The sequence below is a fragment of the Mesoplodon bidens genome (genome assembly GCF_964165515.1).
Source record: "Mesoplodon bidens genome assembly, chromosome: 3".
In the NCBI taxonomy this organism is placed as follows: domain Eukaryota; kingdom Metazoa; phylum Chordata; class Mammalia; order Artiodactyla; family Ziphiidae; genus Mesoplodon; species Mesoplodon bidens.
The window spans coordinates 7,550,698-7,570,066 of record NC_138178.1 but is presented as its reverse complement, the minus strand read 5'-3'; the positions used below and the strand labels follow the sequence as shown (position 1 = coordinate 7,570,066).

The 19,369-nt window shown below is 45.8% G+C and overlaps 1 protein-coding gene across 1 annotated transcript in view; it reads right to left on the bottom strand.

Annotated features, from left to right (window-relative positions):
• Positions 1-424: 424 nt before the first annotated feature.
• Positions 425-19,369, bottom strand: part of FAM107B (family with sequence similarity 107 member B) — a gene marked incomplete at its 5' end in the record, with an annotated part of 217,971 nt that continues 199,026 nt past the window's right edge. Inside the window, 3 exons of the mRNA XM_081226768.1 lie at positions 425-3,406; positions 4,608-4,758; positions 13,305-13,488. Coding sequence (XP_081082894.1) covers positions 3,290-3,406; positions 4,608-4,758; positions 13,305-13,488 — 452 coding nt within the window. The 3' untranslated portion in view covers positions 425-3,289. The remainder of the gene's footprint in view (positions 3,407-4,607; positions 4,759-13,304; positions 13,489-19,369) is intronic.

The window sequence follows — 19,369 nt, the reverse complement described above, 5'->3', positions numbered from 1 at the left end:
TTCCCAAAGTGACTTCTTTGAGGATAAAATTAATTTAGCTGAATAAGCAAAATAATTTCATGGTCATACTTATGACATGTCATATGTGCTCACAAGCACTAAAAAACAGACCTTCCCAAAATATATCTCCCACTATCCTACCAAGCTACCTAAAATTCAGAATACTTTGATCTGTAGAACGGACAGCTGTTGCTAAAATACCATATATTCTAAGCAAGGTATAGCATAATATCTTAGCATGAATTTGCTTGACAGAATAAATCGCCAGCCTTGACTGACACAAGGCAAGAGGACATAACTGATTTGGGGGGAGGGCCATCAGAGGGAAACCCTCAAACCACCTTCTAATTCTTGAATTGAACACAGCACCCACTCCCCATCAATTCCAGACATCCGTCTTAAACACATCAGCCAAACACAGATGCATGGTCCAAGCGTGTGGTGATTTTTATTAAGAATAACTTTGGTTCTAAGAATTCCACCCTCAATTCTGTAATACTTTCCATTAAAAACAATTATACAAGAGCAAATACAAAAAATATTAAATTATGAAAACAAATCCATTAAGGCTCCTTTATATATATTATATACACTCAAACAAGTCAGAATTTTTCAGAGTAGAAGAATAAAGTCAACTGTGATAGCTTAGAAAGCAACACTACTCGGAGACTAGAAAACACTGAGCTATTTTAAGAAAACCGCAGAGTGGAAAAACGGAGCCATTTTTCTCAAAAATTGGCTCAAAGCACAAAACTGCTTGGATGTTCATGAGTCCTAGGGGTTTGGACTGTACAGTATTAAAGTGTGGAGGGAGAATGACACCTTTTTAAACTCAGGCTTATTAGCTGAGCTGACCTGGCAATTTCAAAGAGCTTCTCTATCTGTACATTCCACTGTCTAGTGAGGAGACATCACTTGACACTATTTACAAGTCTTCTTTTGGCCAAACCTTGGACTACTAACCACTAATAATTTTGCAGATTTGTGAGTGAGATTGGGAGGGAAACGCTCTTGGAATTTATTTTTTCCCAGTGAAGAATGCATTCTAGGCAAATTCTCGGAATAGAATTGGTCTTTCTAAAGGAGCCTGTTAGGGCCCTTGAGAATTTTATCCAGTGGCAGAATTGCTTCAAGGATACAGAATCTAAAGATCTTACATATCCGGTTGGATTCAAGGCTATGAGCTACTCCTGAATCTTCATTTTACAAATTGCATCACTAGTCCACATGCACAGGGGCAGAACTCTAGTCAACATACAATCAGAAACGTACTTTCAAGATGATCGGTTAATGCTCTCTCCTCTCTGAAAAGGACGAAGGATGGAAAAACAGTTACTATTCCATCCTTCAAAAGTAAATTATGATAGAGCAACATTGTACCTTAAGCACCTCATATCTTATTCAAATAATACTTGCTGATGAGAGAAATAATCCATTTCAGGTGTAATCAACATGTTCTATGACTAGCAGTATATTATCTATGCATTTACTTTTGTCCTGTCCACATCAGGGGTGAACGGGAGCCTAATCACCAACCATGAAAACTACAGAATTCCCATAGAAAGCTAATTTCTACTTAGGCTTATTAAGGATTCAAAAGCTCAGGATCCAGCTTTCTATGATTCTTGAAAGAAATTATAAGAAGAGCCTTCGGGGCTTCCCTGGTGGCGCAGTGGTTGAGAGTCCGCCTGCCAATGCAGGGGACGCGGGTTCGTGCCCCAGTCCGGGAAGATGCCACATGCCGCGGAGCGGCTGGGCCCGTGAGCCATGGCCGCTGAGCCTGCGCGTCCGGAGCCTGTGCTCCGCAATGGGAGAGGCCACAACAGTGAGAGGCCCGTGTATAGCAAAAAAAAAAAGAAGAGCCTCCAATGTAGGAATTACCGGCTAAACCATTTCTACAAAGAACATACTGAATCCACACAAATTCTTCTAGACCACCCCAAGTAGAACATTCCCCTGCCCATCCTGGCAATAGAAAAGGGATTCTGCGTTAAGAATCTGGCTGTAGTTGGTAACTCAGGGTTCATGTGGAGTACAGCATGCCAGCTGGCACCAACTGAGCAGCCTCCTCTTCCCCTCAGCTGTTCCTGAGAGATCTACAGTAGTCACAACAACACCCTTACCAACGCATCACCATCACTAAGGTAGTGGTGAAATAGCCTTTCTTCACAAGAAAAAAGGGCAAAGAGCTAGGTGATCATCAATCAGAAAATTTCAAAGGTTGGATTCAAATAATATTAAAAATGTATAAATGCTATATATCTTCCAAACGGGCCTCCTTGAGACCAATCTCCATTTGATTCACATTAAAATACCCAAAGAACTCTTCCTTCACAGCTCCACATGGGAGCTTCCCCCACACTGCTCTCAGGAGAAACAAAAAGAGTTGGACCCTCTACTTTTGACACTGAAGTTGGGTTATACGGACTAGTTTTTATTCCTCAAAGGACTGGGAGATTATTTCACATAAAAGGCGTGGCTGAACAAGAAACTTAACAATAAGATAAAACAAAACAAAACCCCTAACAGTTATCAAAGCAATACATGGATTTACATGATGGACCTTCCCTAAGTAGAAGGTCACCGTGAAGCATCAGGGAACCAACAGGAATGGAAATACGATCAAGACAGACGTTTACGTAGTCTTGTTTATGTATTTCTTTGTTCCCACATTTTTAAAGTTCCTCACTCTATTTCTGAATCTTAATGCCGACAAAGGTAAGAACTGTGTTCAACATGAATATTAACATTCTCTGGTGTTAAGCCTGACGTGGGTGAAAGTGTAAATAGACAAGAAAACAGAATTTACAAACAGTGGATATAAGAGATCAAACGCATTTGTGCGCGATCTAAATTACTGAATGGGTAACTAAAGGAAGAATGAAACACATTTTCTTTACATTTTAAAAGAAAAAAGGCTCTGTGCCCCACTAAACTTGGCTTGAAAGAAAAACCAAGTAGTGCAACTCTCAGGAATTTATGCCAGTGTTCTCTTCCTTTTCTTCTTCTTGTTGTTATTTTTTAAGTCTTTGAACACATAGGTCCATTATGCCAACTTAAGTGCTCGGGCAATGACCTTCATTTGGCGAATAGGAACTGCAACAGTCACAGGTGCAACGGATCCAACCCAGATGGTAGGAAAACCAAAACCAAACTCTTTTCAAAGTAACAGTTCTCTGCTGGCTGGGATTCTCTCCAGGGGCTTTGGCCCTGAGGTTAGGTACTGGGGAGGGCCCTGCACACACTTTTTGTGTGTGCTGGGCTGGTGCGTGGTCTCTGCAGCCTGGACCTACGACTCCTGGGCTTGAGCCACTTCTTGGCCTGTTCTTCTGAGATTGCCTTTAACCTTCACAAACTCTGGGGCATTTTCTTGCTCTTCTTGCAATTTCTGCTTCTCAAGTTCAAGCTAAACAGAATTCAGAAACAGGAAAATTATTTACAAATTATTTACAAACGGAGAGGCTTTCCAAAAACACTGTTCCTCTTTCCAAAGTCCCTAACGACTTCATTTCCCAATGGAAGGAAGTTTCTCCTGGTCTCCACTTTAAATATATTTATATTTTTACATATGTGTCTGGATCTAGGTGCTGGGGTAAGAATTCTGCGCAGGAGCAGCAGCTGACTGGTTGTTGCTGAAATACCGAGGGATGACGAGAGCCTAAAGATTAAGGCTAAGACTTAAAACAGGAGCCGAGGGCAACACGCACTTGTTCCACAGTCTTAAGTGAAGCTGAACTTCACTCAAGTGCTTGAGCTCCCAGCACTGGGCTGTGCATTCTGTGATATTCCCTGGTTTTGGCTTTGCCTCCTGAATCCCTCAACAGAATCCTTCCCTTTATCTTTTTTGTTTTGTTTTGTTTTTGTTTTTGTTTTTGTTTTTTGTGGTACGCAGGCCTCTCACTGCTGTGGCCTCTCCCATTGCGGAGCACAGGCTCCGGACGCGCAGGCTCAGTGGCCATGGCTCATGGGCCCAGCCACTCCGCGGCATGTGGGATCTTCCCGGACCGGGGCACGAACCCGTGTCCCCTGCATCGGCAGGCAGACTCTCAACCACTGCGCCACCAGGGAAGCCCCTTCCCTTTATCTTGAGTATATTTTAGTCCATCTGCGGACACCTGTCTCAGCTTTTCCTTTCATGGTATAAAAACATTTACATCCGACGTGTCTGGGCAATTCTGCTTGTTCCAGCACCCTTTATTTCTCAGGACAAGAGAAGTCAGAGAAAGACAAGTACTATATGATCTCTCTCTCACATGTGGAATCTAAAAACAGTGAAATCATAAAAGCAGAGGGTAAAATGGTGACTAGCTAGGGGAATGGGAAAGATGCTATTTAAGGGTACGTACTCGCAACTAGCAGAGAAGTAAGTCCTGGAGACCTAACACACAGTACGGGGATTATCGACAACAAAATGATTATAAACATGAAAGTTGCTAAGAGACTAGAACTTAACTGTCCCCAACAGTAGAAGAAATGATAATTATATGATTCAACAGACATGTGAGCACTATGATGGCAATCATATTGCGATACAAGTGTACCAAATCAATATACTGTACCCCTAAATCAACAACCAAAAATACACCTTTCACCCCAATCACCCCTACCTGCTCCAACTTCTGCTGCCGTTTTAATAGTTCTATTTCCAGGTCAGATTTCTTCTTTTGTGCTTCCTCTTCCTTCTGCTTTATTACTTGATCCCGTTTTCTCTTTTCCATAACTTTCTGCAGCTCTGGCTTATTCTGAGGGGCAAGTCCCCTGCAAAAAAGCATTAACAAATCACTTTGCTGTACACCTTAAATGAATGCAGCACTGAAAATCAACTATACTTCAAAAAAAATTTTTTTTTAATTAAAACTAGTAAAAATAGGGCTTCCCTGATGGCGCAGTGGTTGAGAGTCCGCCTGCCGATGCAGGGGATGTGAGTTCGTGCCCCGGTCCGGGAGGATCCCATGTGCCGTGGAGCGGCTGGGCCCATGAGCCATGGCCGCTGAGCCTGCGCGTCCAGAGCCTATGCTCCACAACGGGGAGGCCACAGCAGTGAGAGGCCCGCGTACCGCAAAAAAAAAAAAAAAAAAAAAAAAAAACTAGTAAAAATAAAATTTTTTAATTAAAAAAATATTTAAAGCATTAACAATATTTTAAAGCTTTAATCGAATGGATGCATCTTTCATGAATAGACGTTTTAGGCATCAACCACAGAAGAGGGTTCTAGTGACTTAGCATGACTGTGATGCCTGCCACCAGCTAACAGTCAACACTGGGGGCCTCAGAAGTTCATGAGCATGAAAGAAAGGGCAAGAGTACCTCCCAACAGTAAGCAAAACCCATCACTCGATAAAATCATTCTGAGCGCCTACTGTATGCCAGACACCAGGTCATGCAAGGGAGGTTAGTGCAGGAGGTTTGGGCGGGGAAGGTGGGGAACAGCATGCTCATTCGGTGGGTGGGACGGTCACCCACCATGGAGAGTAAGATGTTGAAGCTTCCCAGGCTCGAGCCCCTGACCCCAAGTACTAAATGCAGCCTCAAGAGAAGCTAGCCCAGAAACCTCTTCCAACCCTTCACGTTTCAGACTTGGGAGAGGATTCTTGCACATCTAAAGGCACGTCCAAGGTTCCATCACTGCTGGGGGCACGGCCCTGGAGAACCTGGATCCCGAATCCCAGCCCAGTGTTCTGGAGCCATTTCAACTGCTGACAACACAGGGAAGTCAGGCTTCAGGGGACCTCGACACTGGGGAGAGATCAATGAGGCTGCCATCTCTTCAAATGGGGTGAAACAAAACCCAAACTCGGGCCATTCCCTAGCATCCCTCATCTGAAATGTCTGAGGCACGTCAGGAGAAGGATGACATTCACTGGTATTTTCGCAGGTGGGGTTTCTGCCTGTGTTAATGGTCAGCTGGGACTTGCCTGGTCTCCATGGCCTCGGCCAATTCCTCAGGATCTCTCTAGTCCGGGCTACCCCTCTTCACCATCCTCTCTCTCTTGAGCCAGTCTCCACTAGCCCCTGAGTCATCTCAACTCGTTATTAACTTTGACAATAAAAAAGAAACAAGCCGGGCTTCCCTGGTGGCACAGTGGGTGAGAGTCCGCCTGCCGATGCAGGGGACATGGGTTCGTGCCCCGGTCCGGGAAGATCCCACGTGTCGCAGAGCGGCTGGGCCCATGAGCCACGGCCGTTGAGCCTGTGCGTCCGGAGCCTGTGCTCCGCAATGGGAGAGGCCACAACAGTGAGAGACCCGTGTACTGCAAAAAAAAAAAAAAAGAAAAAAAGAAACAAGCCACAGAGCAGGAAGAACACTATCAGAGCCAGGCAGCCCAGGGGGTGAGTGACAATGCCATCACACACGTCCACATGTGCACACGTGGTCCCAACAGGCACCGGTGCTTTTCTGGGCTGCGGGAAACCAGTGCTGCTGAAGCAGCCTCAGACCACCGAGGTGGCCTGTGCGCCTCCCCACACACCTGCTGACCTTGCTGATGACACCCGGGAGTCTGCAGATCAGGCCCGTCGAACTCCGTGGCTGTTCTCCACTCTACTTCAATCAGCTAATGCGACTAATCAACTAGGAGTCACGTGAGTTGCCCGTTAACTGAAAGAATTTCCGAAACATGCTCTGGCTCTAAGAATCTCACCACTCTTGCTTCTATCTCTTTCAAGTTCACTCTATCACATATGTAAAATAATCCTCGGTGTCACACTTCCACATCTATCTAGTGGTAATTTTTTAAAATTCTGGCAACCGTCCTCTCTACCTCTTTTTAAGATCATAATAAATGATTTTGCAAAGTTGCTGTTTACAGAGTAAATGTCAGTAGATTCCATCACTGAAGATAAAGGACACAGTTAAAATAACATATATGTCTTCCCTTTCCCAATTTTCATTAGCAGAACTTTCGGTTTTAAAAAAACAGAAAGAGGGGTTTCCCTGGTGGCACAGTGGCTAAGAACCCGCCTGCCAATGCAGGGGACACAGGTTCAAGCCCTGGTCCAGGAAAATCCCACATGCCGCAAAGCAACTAAGCCCGTGTGCCACAACTACTGAGCCTGTGCTCTAGAGCCTGCAAGCCACAACTACTGAAGCCCACGAGCCACAACTACTGAGCCTGCGTGCCACAACTACTGAGCCTGTGCTCTAGAGCCCGTGAGCCACAACTACTGAGCCCATGTGCCACAACTACTGAAGCCCGTGTGCCTAGAGCCCATGCTCCGCAACAAGAGAAGCCACTGCGATGAGAAGCCCGTGCACCGCAACGGAGAGTGGCCCCCGCTCGCCACAACTAGAGAAAGCCCTCGCGCAGCAACGAAGACCCAACGCAGCCATAAATAAATAAATAAATTGATTAAAAAAAAAAAAACAAAAAGAAATATTAAGTTCAGCTGTATTTCCAGTGAAATAAAAGAGATGGGTTATTTTTGCAATTTACAACTTATTTCACAGTTATCAGGACTGTATGAGGAGAACAGAAGTATAGACAGACTATTCTGGAAATTAAGTCTTACTCAGTGTAATAAGAAAGGTTGCTTATGGTACTTCTCTCCAATAGACTTAAGTGTCATTGAGCACCGGAAAATGTTTGTAAATAATCTGAGTAAAGACCCACTCAGTTTCATGACTATTAAAAAGTCTCAGGATGACAGTACAGACAGAGTTAAGGGATTTAAATTTTAGGATTAAGAATTTAGCTACCTGCATAATTTAAATTTCAAACTATAATTCACGGGTGAAATTAACCTCAACCGTTATTAAGTGCTTCTGGCTTATGCAAAAGCTGTTGAACAAACTCTGATGTATGACGCATTAAGCTGGCATTCTATCACAACACGTGAATGGGTTTAACTAATATACGGTATGCATTTTCTGTTCAAAGATTTTACACAGTGGTGCAGTATGATAAAATATTTAGTAACACAAAACTCAGGAAAATGGTGCTTATATGATACATGTCCTGCACTTATACTAGTCAAGAAGTCATACAAATTTAGTTAATATTTTATCAAGCAGCTCACTTAACTTTCTATGCTGAATGGAAAAAGTCAAGCACTGCCTATGTGATTCTCTGAGTCTAAAACTGGATCAGGCTGCAGAGATAGCAAGACAGAAATAAGATCCAAATTTCATAAAAATTACAGTATCCGTCTCTGCATGACAACGTTGATTCTCTTTAATCAATTCAATTAACAAGAACTTTCAATCCCTTTATGACTGACAACTGCTTACGGCCTGGGGACTTGGTACCACCCAAGACCAACAGTTATTCCCGAACTGCTGCTCGTGACTTTCACAGCGGACCACGCCGATTTTTTAAATAAATATGTGCTCTTTGAAAAGAAAAAAAAAAAGAGAGAGAGAGGTTAGGTGTTATATACATACATGCAAGATAAAAAGTGAAAGCAGGGCTTCCCTGGTGGCGCGGTGGTTGAGAGTCCGCCTGCCGATGCAGGGGACACAGGTTCGTGCCCCGGTCCGGGAAGATCCCACATGCCGCGGAGCGGCTGGGCCCGTGAGCCGTGGCCGCTGAGCCTGCACGTCCGGATCCTGTGCTCCGCAACGGGAGAGGCCACGACAGTGAGAGGCTCACGTACCGCAAAAAAAAAAAAAAACAAAAAGTGAAAGCACACCAAGACTCTCCTTGTTAGACATCTATGGGGTGCACCACTTGCACTGTAATCTAGGTGAATGGTGGCCCCGAAAATTGTACAAGGTAGAGGCCCTGCACCCATGGACTGCTCCCCATTCCTGCACCCACAGATCACTCACTGTTTAGAGTGTGCTCCATACTCTCTAGACCCTTATCGGAGTACAGAAGTGCCCAAATTTCTCCATGTCCATAATGCGAGACATTGAGGTTGTTTCCAATTGTTCCCTATTGAACGCAATGAGGCAGGGAGCTTCCTTGTCCATTTATATCTCTCCTATCCAAGTATCTCTGCTGGCTGCATTCATAGAAGCAGAATTGCTGGCTAAGCGTCTGCACATTTTGGATTTGGATGCGGACCGTGAAACTGCTTTCCAAATAGGCTGCAACAATTTGTACTCCCACCACCACTGATGAAAACGTACAGACAACGTTTAAAGGTTCGTTTCACACTTCATATAAACCACTGAACACATTCAGGGGCCGACTGGACCGGTCTGTGTTCACGCCACTCCGCCTCCGCGCCGGCCACACTTAAACCCATAAAAGGGAGACCGCCTCCTGAGCCAAGTCAGCACGGAGGCAGGGGCAGGTCTGGCGCCAAGTCTAACACGACACGCTCCCCCCCCTTCCCACCCAGCCACACACCTCCTGGCCTAATATTTTTCTGTAGCGGGGAGGGGAAGGGTTGCCTTTGGCTTTCAAGCCCTTGATCTTGAATCTTGGAATCTCCTGGTTTGGCCTGCCCCACTCCACGTTTATGACTGAGCCATTTCTACCTGCATGGATTCAAATGTAAATATTTCGACCTCAACTTCCCATATTTTTTTTCCATGTTGTATGGCAATAAGCATTTACTGAGGCTCTAACTATTTGTCTAACAAAGCACACCAACTGAAGAGTGACCCAAAACACAGGGACCTAGAAACTGTCGACTGAAATGTACAAGCCAAAGAGCCAATGGTAGGGATGTAGAGTAGCCGGGTATTCTGTATTTGCCCCAGAAGTACTCTTTTTAGGGAAGACAGATTCTCTCTAAATTATATTGGAAATATCCTCATTTTTTAAGACCTCTTGAACACTGATCTTTCAACTACCAAAAATAATGCCTCTTGCAATCTGCCTTGTTATAGGAAGAAAGAATCTGAGAACCTGACACAGGGTCTTAATCGTCAGACTTGGTGGTAAACTGTGACCAGATCAAATTTTAAAGACTTTTAACCTGAAACTTAACTGGGCCCAAAAGACAGCAAATAGAGGAGCAGAATGATATACTTGAAAGAGTGCAGGATACGGCGTTAGAATACCTATGAGGATATGCTCCCCTAAGCAAGGCAACTCTTTGGACTGCGGCAGGTCTTTGAGCGAAACTGTGGCCACGCAGAGCAAAAGCTCCACAGAGCCTGTTTCGTGTTCATCTCAGTTCTCTCTCCCTCTCCTACCCCCTACCCCTTCTCGTTTATATGGTTATTAAATTTGATTCATCGCTGTCTTTAATTTAAACTGCCTGTAATTCTATGTTGATCTCTACCCTTTTTTTTCTTCCAATAAAACTATCATGTGAAATTGAAAAGACTCTTCAGCCAATGACTCTTGAGTTTCCTCTCACTCACATGTCGAATGAGAACAACCCCAAGACAACACACACTGGGTTGCTGGGAAGATCACTGGATAAAATATGGGAAGGCCCTTTACAAACTTCAGACAAGTAAACAGAGGTTCATTATAGTACAAACCAGTAAGCAACTATGACTATCCTTTAACCAAATATATACATATTATTGATGTGATACTTTCTATTATTTGGCACTAAAACAGAAATAAAAACCCCACAGTCTCTAAAAAGCATGCATGATAGAAGATGAATAAAAGAGAAGAAACTGCTTGAGAAGTTTTCACTCTAAAACCAGTTGTATTCCTAATAAGAGGATCCTACCAAACTAAGATTTTACCTTGAAAAAACCTGAAGGCATAGGATAAGATATATTCGTTTGATTTTGAAACCTCCCTTTAATTTTCGTTTTTTGTTTTTTTTTTTAATGTACTTCTACAACCAGACCAGAACTTTTCAGAGAAAAAGGGGAAAAAGCAACAGGAAATTTCAGATGATGCTACACAGGAAGGGGGAAGATGGATGGGACTAAATGAGCACTTCTTATATGCCAGGTGTTTTAACAGGTATTTAAACATGCTCTCATTTACTTTCATTTTTTTATAAGAAAGATATTTTTATCCCCTACTTTAGAGATGAAGAAACAGATCTCAGGAAGGAAGACCCTGTCCAAGATCATAAAAGGTAGGTCAAGTTCAATGGCAAACCAGGATTCATACCATTTCTCCCTGACCTCAAAGCCCAGGTCCTCTCTATACCACGGTGCTCCAGTGAATAAGAGCATTCTCCAAAATTAGCTGAGCTGGGCCTGGCTAAGGAGTCAGCTGTGTAAACAAGGAAAAGAAAGAACAGGCGAGAGAAAGGCAAACAGGAATGAGGTCCATTTTCACAGAATGTGCCTACTCCAGGAAATTTGGAAACAGATTCAGTTGCACAAACTGAATGTAATGTTTTACACAGACAGACCCAGGCTACTAAATACATTTCTGCAGAATAGTCTATAGCCTCTAATTCAAAGAACAACTATTCCACCAACTTTGCTTTACCGTGGTCTCTATTCTGACGTGGAGCCTTTTCATAGATATAATAGAAAAAACAAAAAACCCAACAACGGTTTGAACTAGAATGTTCCTTAGAGATTAACTAAGTCTCCTACTCCTATCTGACAGGCAAGGGAACTGAGATCCAAGAGGTAAAGACAATCAGAAAATTATTTGGTTTAGGAAACCATTCGGCTACCCTCTTTTAGAGGATATTAAACTTTCCATCTTCCCACCAAAATGCAGACATGGTTTCCCAGGTAGGACGGCCTCCAAATTCTCTGGCCTGTTTAGGAACGTACACAGTCTTGTTTTGCTATGGGCGTGATGATACCAAATCCTTGAGGGTTTTGTTGTTTTTATGCGACAAAGACAGGTAGAAGCTAAGGATTTATTCAAAAGGGATCAAACTCACATTCTACTGAATAAGTGTTATTCAGACAGCACTCTAGTGTGCTGGGGACATAGAGTAAGTCACATTCCCACATCTGGAGGGAGAAATGTAGTTACAAAGAGTTCCTGGGACAGAAGACATGAGTTCTGGCAGCGGTACACTCGGACGGAGAACTGCCATAAAAATGCCCCCTCATCCCTTTTTAAAATGTTTTATTTTTATTTTTAATTAGGCCCTTCTTCCAAAACATTACCCCAATGCTTAGCTTGGTCTGCACATCTTTCAGTGCAGTGGGCAGTAGCTACCTTTTCACCAAGGCTTAGCAAAGAGTGAGCAGGTGAGTGATCCACAGTTCCACAACTCAGATCAGCAAACAGTTTTACTATGAAGATTTGAAAACAGTTCTAAATGAAGCTTAACAGATCTTCTAGTGACCTTGGGTCCTGATAAATAAAGCAACTTTTCATCCTCAGCTCTCCCAGTCCAGCAGCCCTGCCCATAATCACTTAAAATGCAGAGTACCAGCCATAAAAAAGAATGAAATAACGTCATTTGCTGCAAAATGGATGGACCTCGAGATTATCATACATACATAACCAAAATCAGCAAAAGAGAGACAAATACCATATGGTATCATTCATATGTGTAATCTAAAATACAACACAAATGAACTTATCTGTGAAACAGACTCACAGACATAAAGAGGGCTTGCGGTTGCCAAGGGGGGTGGGTAAGGGAAGGGTGGATGGGAGTTTGGGGTTAGCAGATGCAAACTATTATATGTAGAATGCATGAACAACAAGGTCCTACTGTATAGCACAGAGAACTATATTCAGTATCCTGTGATAAACCATGATGGAAAAGAATATGAAGAAGAATATATATAACTGAATCACTCTGCTGTACAGCAGAAATAAACACAAGGTTGTAAATCAACTCTACTTCAATAAAATAAATTTTCAAAATTAAAAAAAGCAGAGTATACCGAACCCAATGCCCAAAATTACGTGTGACACAGATGGAACTAACAAAATGGTTTACAAAGAAGACTGAAGGTAAATGTTTTGCTCCTCTTCAAAAAAAATTAATAATAATAAAAATGATGAGAGTAATTTTAAATGGTACCTAAAAACAAACAAACGAAAACACAAGAAAGGGGGTCCTTATCTACTGTTAAGTCTGATGTGGTTCTAGAGACTTCTCCCTGCCATTCTACAAATGCTGAAATGGGCGGTATCTGTTCTCACATTTCCCCAAATGTATGGGGAAAATTCAGAATTTTTACAAATCTAAGCAATAATGTGTTCCTCTTCGACGCAGGACACCCTCTTTTATCCTTAATCCAGCCCCTTCTGTACAAATCCTAAACTACGCATCCACTTGAGAAGGGGACCCAGGACCACAGAACTCCGAGAGACCCTGGGGCCAGCAGCTGAGCCTGCAGACGGCTTTACATCATGGATGCCCTGACTCAAGGATGCGAAAGGAACAGGAAGTGTTAAATATGGTCAAGAAACAAACAACTCTTCGAAGCCTTTGTAAGCGTAACTAAACTTAAATCTAGTTACCTTAAAAGTCCCCTAAGGAAAACTCCGCTCAAGAAAGCATCTTACCTTTTTTGATTCATAAGAAGTTCTCTGTGAAGGTCTTGATGGTTCCGGGATGTTTTGACAGGATTGACTAGTTTCTGAGGCCTAATTAGTTCAGGATTGTCATCGTCTATATAGTCTGGCTCAGCCATGATGTTTCTCGGGATGAGATACGTGTCCTTCAGGTCAGAATCTTCCAGCGGGCTGTCTGAAACAGAAAGAATAGATTCACTGTGGTCTCTGCTCAGACGTCTGCACAGAGGCCGAGGCCCAGGACAGCCGGGCTGGTCCAGCAGCTGACACCGCATCCTCCACGGGGCCCCTTCACCACTTCACTGAAAACTCTGAAGCTCTGTCAAAGAGATGGGGGCAGCACGGAGAAGAGGGGCCCAGCTGCTTCTGGGCTGCCAACCACTAAAGCAAAGGAGTCCCACAGCCTGGCGGGTCACCACCAGGCTCGCCTTGAGCTTCAGGTCATGTAGGTGCTACCCACCACCACGTCTAAATACCGGCTGAACCCCACGACGAGCACCTGGGCACCAGACACAGGTCCTTCACGCTCCCTTCGGCCTCCAAATTAACGTGTTCTAGAAACACACAGATCCCGGACCCTCATCAGTGGCCAGCGGCTCCCTGGGCACAGAGCAACCTCCTCCTCCAGCCAGGCTATTGGTCCCTGTCTCCTTCCCACCCACATGAGCGCCCTGGGGGCTTCATCCTGTTCACAGCCTTTTGCATCTTTCCCCAAATGTCACCGTCTCAGAGAGGCCTGACCTCCGAACCGCCCTGCTTAAACTTGCAATCACACCCCAGCACTTCCTGCTTCATCCAAACCACAGACTGATTTGTCACCGGCCACCTAGAGCAGATGCTCCTGGGGGCAAGGATTTCATCTGCCCACACCCCACCTCCCAGCTGCTAGAACAGTGCCAGGGAGGGAGACAGGGAGAGAGAGGGAGGGGGACAGAGAGGGGGAGGGCACCTGGCAGCAGTGCCTGGCTCTCCAAGCTCACTATTTGGAAGGAAGAGGAAGCTTCCCTGGAGAACAGAGCAGAACCACCTGATGTGATTCTTTCTGGGCTGGGACTCTGGATCAGCAAGTGAAAAGAACATGTGACGTGATGATCCCTGGGTCCCTCCGTCCGTGTTCAATTTCAAGTGTGTGTGTGTCTAAGAGGCCCCTGGAGAGCAGGGCGCACGTCTCCTTCCTTACTGCCCTGCGGCTGCGACACACAGTGGGCACCGCACGAATACACGGCATATTTCATGAGATGGAAGAGAAAAGTCATGGGGGCAACGGCGGGGGGTACACAGCTGCCTGAGCGGAGGCTGGAAACCCCTGCGGTCCACGTAGCAGGTCCACCTGCAGACCCCTGGGCACGTCTCTCGGCACAGACTCCCTCCCTGCCCCCTGTCCCCAACACACACAAATCTTTCAATATAACCAACACACCATTTTATGCTTCCCTGTCCTGCATGAGGACTTAATTTTCCAAAGCAAAAGTCAGATGCGGGGCCTGACTACAGCAGAGCATCTGACAGCGGGCCTTCCCTGGAAAGTCCGGAGTACATGTCTGTTAATTCTCCGCCAGCGCTATGCCCTCAGATGGAACAGGGATCCGAAAACAGGGCAAGGGCGGGAGGGAGGGTCCCATCCGAGCAGGCTCACCCCAAGTACCGCGCCACCAGAGGGATATCTGTATGTGTATGGTTGATTCATTTTGTTGCACAGTGGAGGCTAACGGAACATTATAAAGCAACCATCTTCCAATAAAATTAGTTAAAAAAAGAAAAAAAGAAAAAAAAAAGAAAAATCTTTTGAAAATCAACGTGAAAATAAAGAGGACAAAAGCCCAAAGAATAAATCAATCAACTAAAACAGAAAACTTATAGCTGCCTCATTTGTTTATATATTTTAGGTATAAACACATGATCAAGGCCCAAAATTAATGAGCAATAATATATATATCTAACAAATTACACCAAACATTCTTTAAATGCTACCTGCACTGATCTTTTAAAAACAAGCATGCCTGAAGCCCTCCCCCAAATGGAAACTGACAAACCTGGACAGTGGTAGGTTAGTGACGCCATCCCAGCAGCCTGACCGTGATCGTGCCCCGAGGAGAATGTGCTCCTTGGTGGAGACTGGAGAGGCACCAGACACACCTGTAGGCAGCCTTCATTTTGTTGAAAAGCCAAGAGCCGTTTCATCCTAGTTAATCAGTAGACACGAAGGCCCATATGCTTCCATAAAAGGACTGATTTCTCTGCCCTAAACCAGGGATAATCTCCCGGACATCAAATGCAAACAGATTCCTGCCCTCCTGAGGTCAAGGTGTCAGCAGCGGAGGCGGGGTGGGGGGGGTGGAGTATTCCAGACACCGGAGTGAGACAGGAGTCCGGAGCATGCCTGATGGGTCTAGGGGAGGACAGACGCCAGCGAGGGTGGGGATGGAGAGGGACCAGTGGGGACGCAGGGGCGGGGTGAGGGCGATAGATGCGGGAACCTGAAGGCCAGTGTCAGGGCTCTGGCCTGTGCCCTGAGTGACAGCCGGGAGCCATGCAGGGCTCTGGGCAGGGAAGTGACGAGCTCTAACTCAGGCGTCCAGACAATGACTCTAGCTGCCGAGTGTAGGACAGACCAAGGCAGCCAAGGAAAGACGCCGCCGGGAGGTGAGTGTCAGGGGACCCAGAGGGTCTGGACCAGACAGACAGATGTCATTTCATCCCGGTCCGCGGGACTCCCCTGAAGGACCGCACACGAGGTGTGAGACACAGAAGGGCCGAGGATGTCTCGAAGGGGCCTGGCCTGGGCAACAGGACAGAGTGGTCGTGGTGGAGGCCGTGCGGCCAGCAGATGGCAGTGGGGTCAGCGGCTCTCTTTCGGACGTGTTGGGTGGGAGACGTCGCTGGACGCCTGAGTGGTGACGCGGTAACTGGGCAGCGGCTGGAGGGGATCTGCGGTAAATGAAGCCTCTAACAACTTCCTTCTTCTTTCTCCCTGGTTTGCCCGTCTTCTAAGTGGAGAGGGGAAAAGGAGTCCCGGCCGGAGTCAGGCGTGTAGACCTCAAGCGTGACTGCAAACCAGGCTAAGGGAGACCTTGTGGCCCCCGTACAGTGGACCACACTGGGGTCTGGGAAAGGTCACTTACGAGAAGGAGAGTGAACTGGCTGGGAGCGACACTGTGCGTCCCTGAGCGCCCCTGGCAGTGGTGGTTGCCGGAGAACAATCTGGGGTCTGGTTCCTTTTCAGCAACTTTCCACCCTGCAGCCACGACATGGCAATAACCATCTAACTGACCTGCATGTTCGACTTTCTCCCCTCTGCCAACTACCTTCCCCATGGCTCCCAAGGCTGGGAAACGCAGCTCTGATCATCAGGGAACCCTCCCAGCTCACAGATCCTGTCCTCAACGAAAGGAAAATGAACACTGACTGCTCCCTGTGTTCACAAGTCCCTGCCTTCCCCACCAGCATCCTGTGCCTGCACCGTGCCCTCTGGCAGGGACGTTGATCCGCTCCCTACCCAACCCTGGACCACAAAGCCAAATCTCACTCACGCCTTCAGGTCCAGACGAATGTCAGATCTTCCACGAAGCGCCCCCCCCTCAACTCCCCAGGTGCAATTCTCTGACCTCTAGACAACTATGGGGTTCTCTTTGCCCCCTTTTCCTAGTACTCACCAACCTCCACCCTTGTGTTGCAGCAACATGTACATAAATCAGATCATCTCTTCACTGCAAAGACCGCATCTGGTTTACGTTCATATTCCTCAGACCCCTTGGCTGAGTCAACGAACAGTCGGTCCTTAACTGAAGGAACAGACCCCACGAATAACTAGCAGGACAGGGAAGCCCTGAGCTGTTCCGAGTCCAGAGCAACAAGTAAAGCCTGAAAGGGCTCTGAGCAGCCAGAATCCACAGCCTGAAAGGACGGAGGAGACAGAAATACGTCTGGAAGTAAAAGCACCTTGTAACTGGATGTTATTGTTGCTACGAAACATTCTTCCGGAAAGTAACCTGAAGACACGCTTGTCATATACACGCCCCTGGCCCAGGAACTGATTCATAAAGTAATTGTTTTTAAACTGCCAAGTCAATGAAGGAAAATGAAGGTCAGCTCAGTATAGGAGAAGCAAACCTGGCTTGAGATCTTGGACAAAGCTTAAGATGTCTGCCCCTCGGTTCTCCCACCTTCTAAAATGAGTGTTGTTGTAAGAACAGGCTGAAGGGACTCCCCTGGAGGCGCAGTGGCTAAGAATCCGCCTGCCAATGCAGGGGACACAGGTTCGAGCCCTGGTCCGGGAAGATCCCACATGCCGCGGAGCAACTAAGCCCGTGCGCCACAACTACTGAGCCCATGAGCCACAACTACTGAAGCCCGTGCGCCTAGAGCCTGTGCTCCGCAACAAGAGAAGCCACCGCAATGAGAAGCCCTCGCACAGCAACGAAGGGTAGCCACCACTTGCCGCAACTAGAGAAAGCCCGCGCGTGGCAACAAAGACCCAATGCAGCCAAAAAACTAAATAAATAAAAATCACACTGGGAATCCCTGGTGGCGCAGTGGTTGAGAGTCTGCCTGCCGATGCAGGGGACACGGGTTCGTGCCCCGGTCCGGGAAGATCCCACATGCCGCGGAGCAGCTGGGCCCGTGAGCCATGGCTGCTGAGCCTGCACGTCCGGAGCCTGTGCTCCGCAACGGGAGAGGCCACAACAGTGAGAGGCCCGCGTACTGCAAAAAAAAAAAAAAAAACACTTAAAAAAAAAAAAGAACAGGCTATAATGTGGATATGAGTATTCGGTATAATCTCTGGCATGTCTATGATGCCAGATTCAATAAATGGAAGCTATTATTAGTCAAACTATGTGACCAACGACATTCCATATTTTACTCAGCGGTCTGGGAAACCCTGTATGTACAAAGCTCTACCTCTCAAGGCCTTTAAAGCATAAGAGTTCTCCAAAGACATAAGAGTTCAACTAGGTGACCCTCAGGCACTGAAATGAAGGCACAAACAGTTTCCCTCTTCTTTCTCTCCAGTTGGCCCTTCTTCACAACCAGCGCGGGGAAAGGGCCACGAAGCCCCTTTCCCGTTCTCGCTGGTAACATTCAGTGGTTCAAAGACCCACTCAGGCTACAAACATTAAGAACCTTCTGCAAAGTGCAAGAAGTCTATCACACACACATGGAGTTCTGAATGGCTCAGGCTACAGTGCAGGGTGTGTATCAAGGAAACAAGGCTGCTAGGGAGGATCTCTGATGCTGTTCTCAAGTGGAGGGGATTCACTGAAAGATTTTAAGCCATTGAATAACAACACAGATTTGCGTTTTAGACATGTATTAATGTTATGCACTGAAAAGCACAACCTGATGAAAATTCTGCCTTTAATTCCTGAGAATCAAGAAACGGAAATCGTCACTGAACTCCACTATCCCAGAGAGTAAGAAAATCCCATCCTTACAGATGCCTCCTGAGTCCTTGCTTTTGCATTTTTTTCCCCTTTCAAAGGTTAACTCTGGGCCCAAGCCTCTGCCTGTCCCGGGTATTTCGTGTTGATTGCTTTCCAGAGGCGAATAACCATCCCCACAGAAAAATTCCACAACTCGACTAATAAAACAAACAGTTCACTGCATCTAATTTTCCCATCAGTCTATTCCTGGCTCCAGTAGTTCATTTACATATTGTTACATCACAAAGATAATTTTTTTTTTGTATTTTGGCCTCTGGGATAACATTACATGTACCAGGGATTGAACCCGGGCCCTCAACAGTGACAGCGCAGACTCCTAACCACTGGACCACCTGGAATTCCCACAAAGATAAAATTTAAAACCTAATCCTTTGAGATGAAAAATCAGAATTTACAGATTATGCTAAATTCCATGTTTACCTTAATATTTAAAATCTAATTCTACCTAGAAGCACTAATAAATGAATCCTTTAGAAAACAATACCGGGACTTCCCTGGTGGCACGGTGGCTGAGACTCCGAGCTCCCAATGCAGGGGGCCCGGGTTCGATCCCTCATCAGGGAACTAGATCCCACATGCATGCCACAGCTAAGAGTTCGCATGCCACAACTAAGG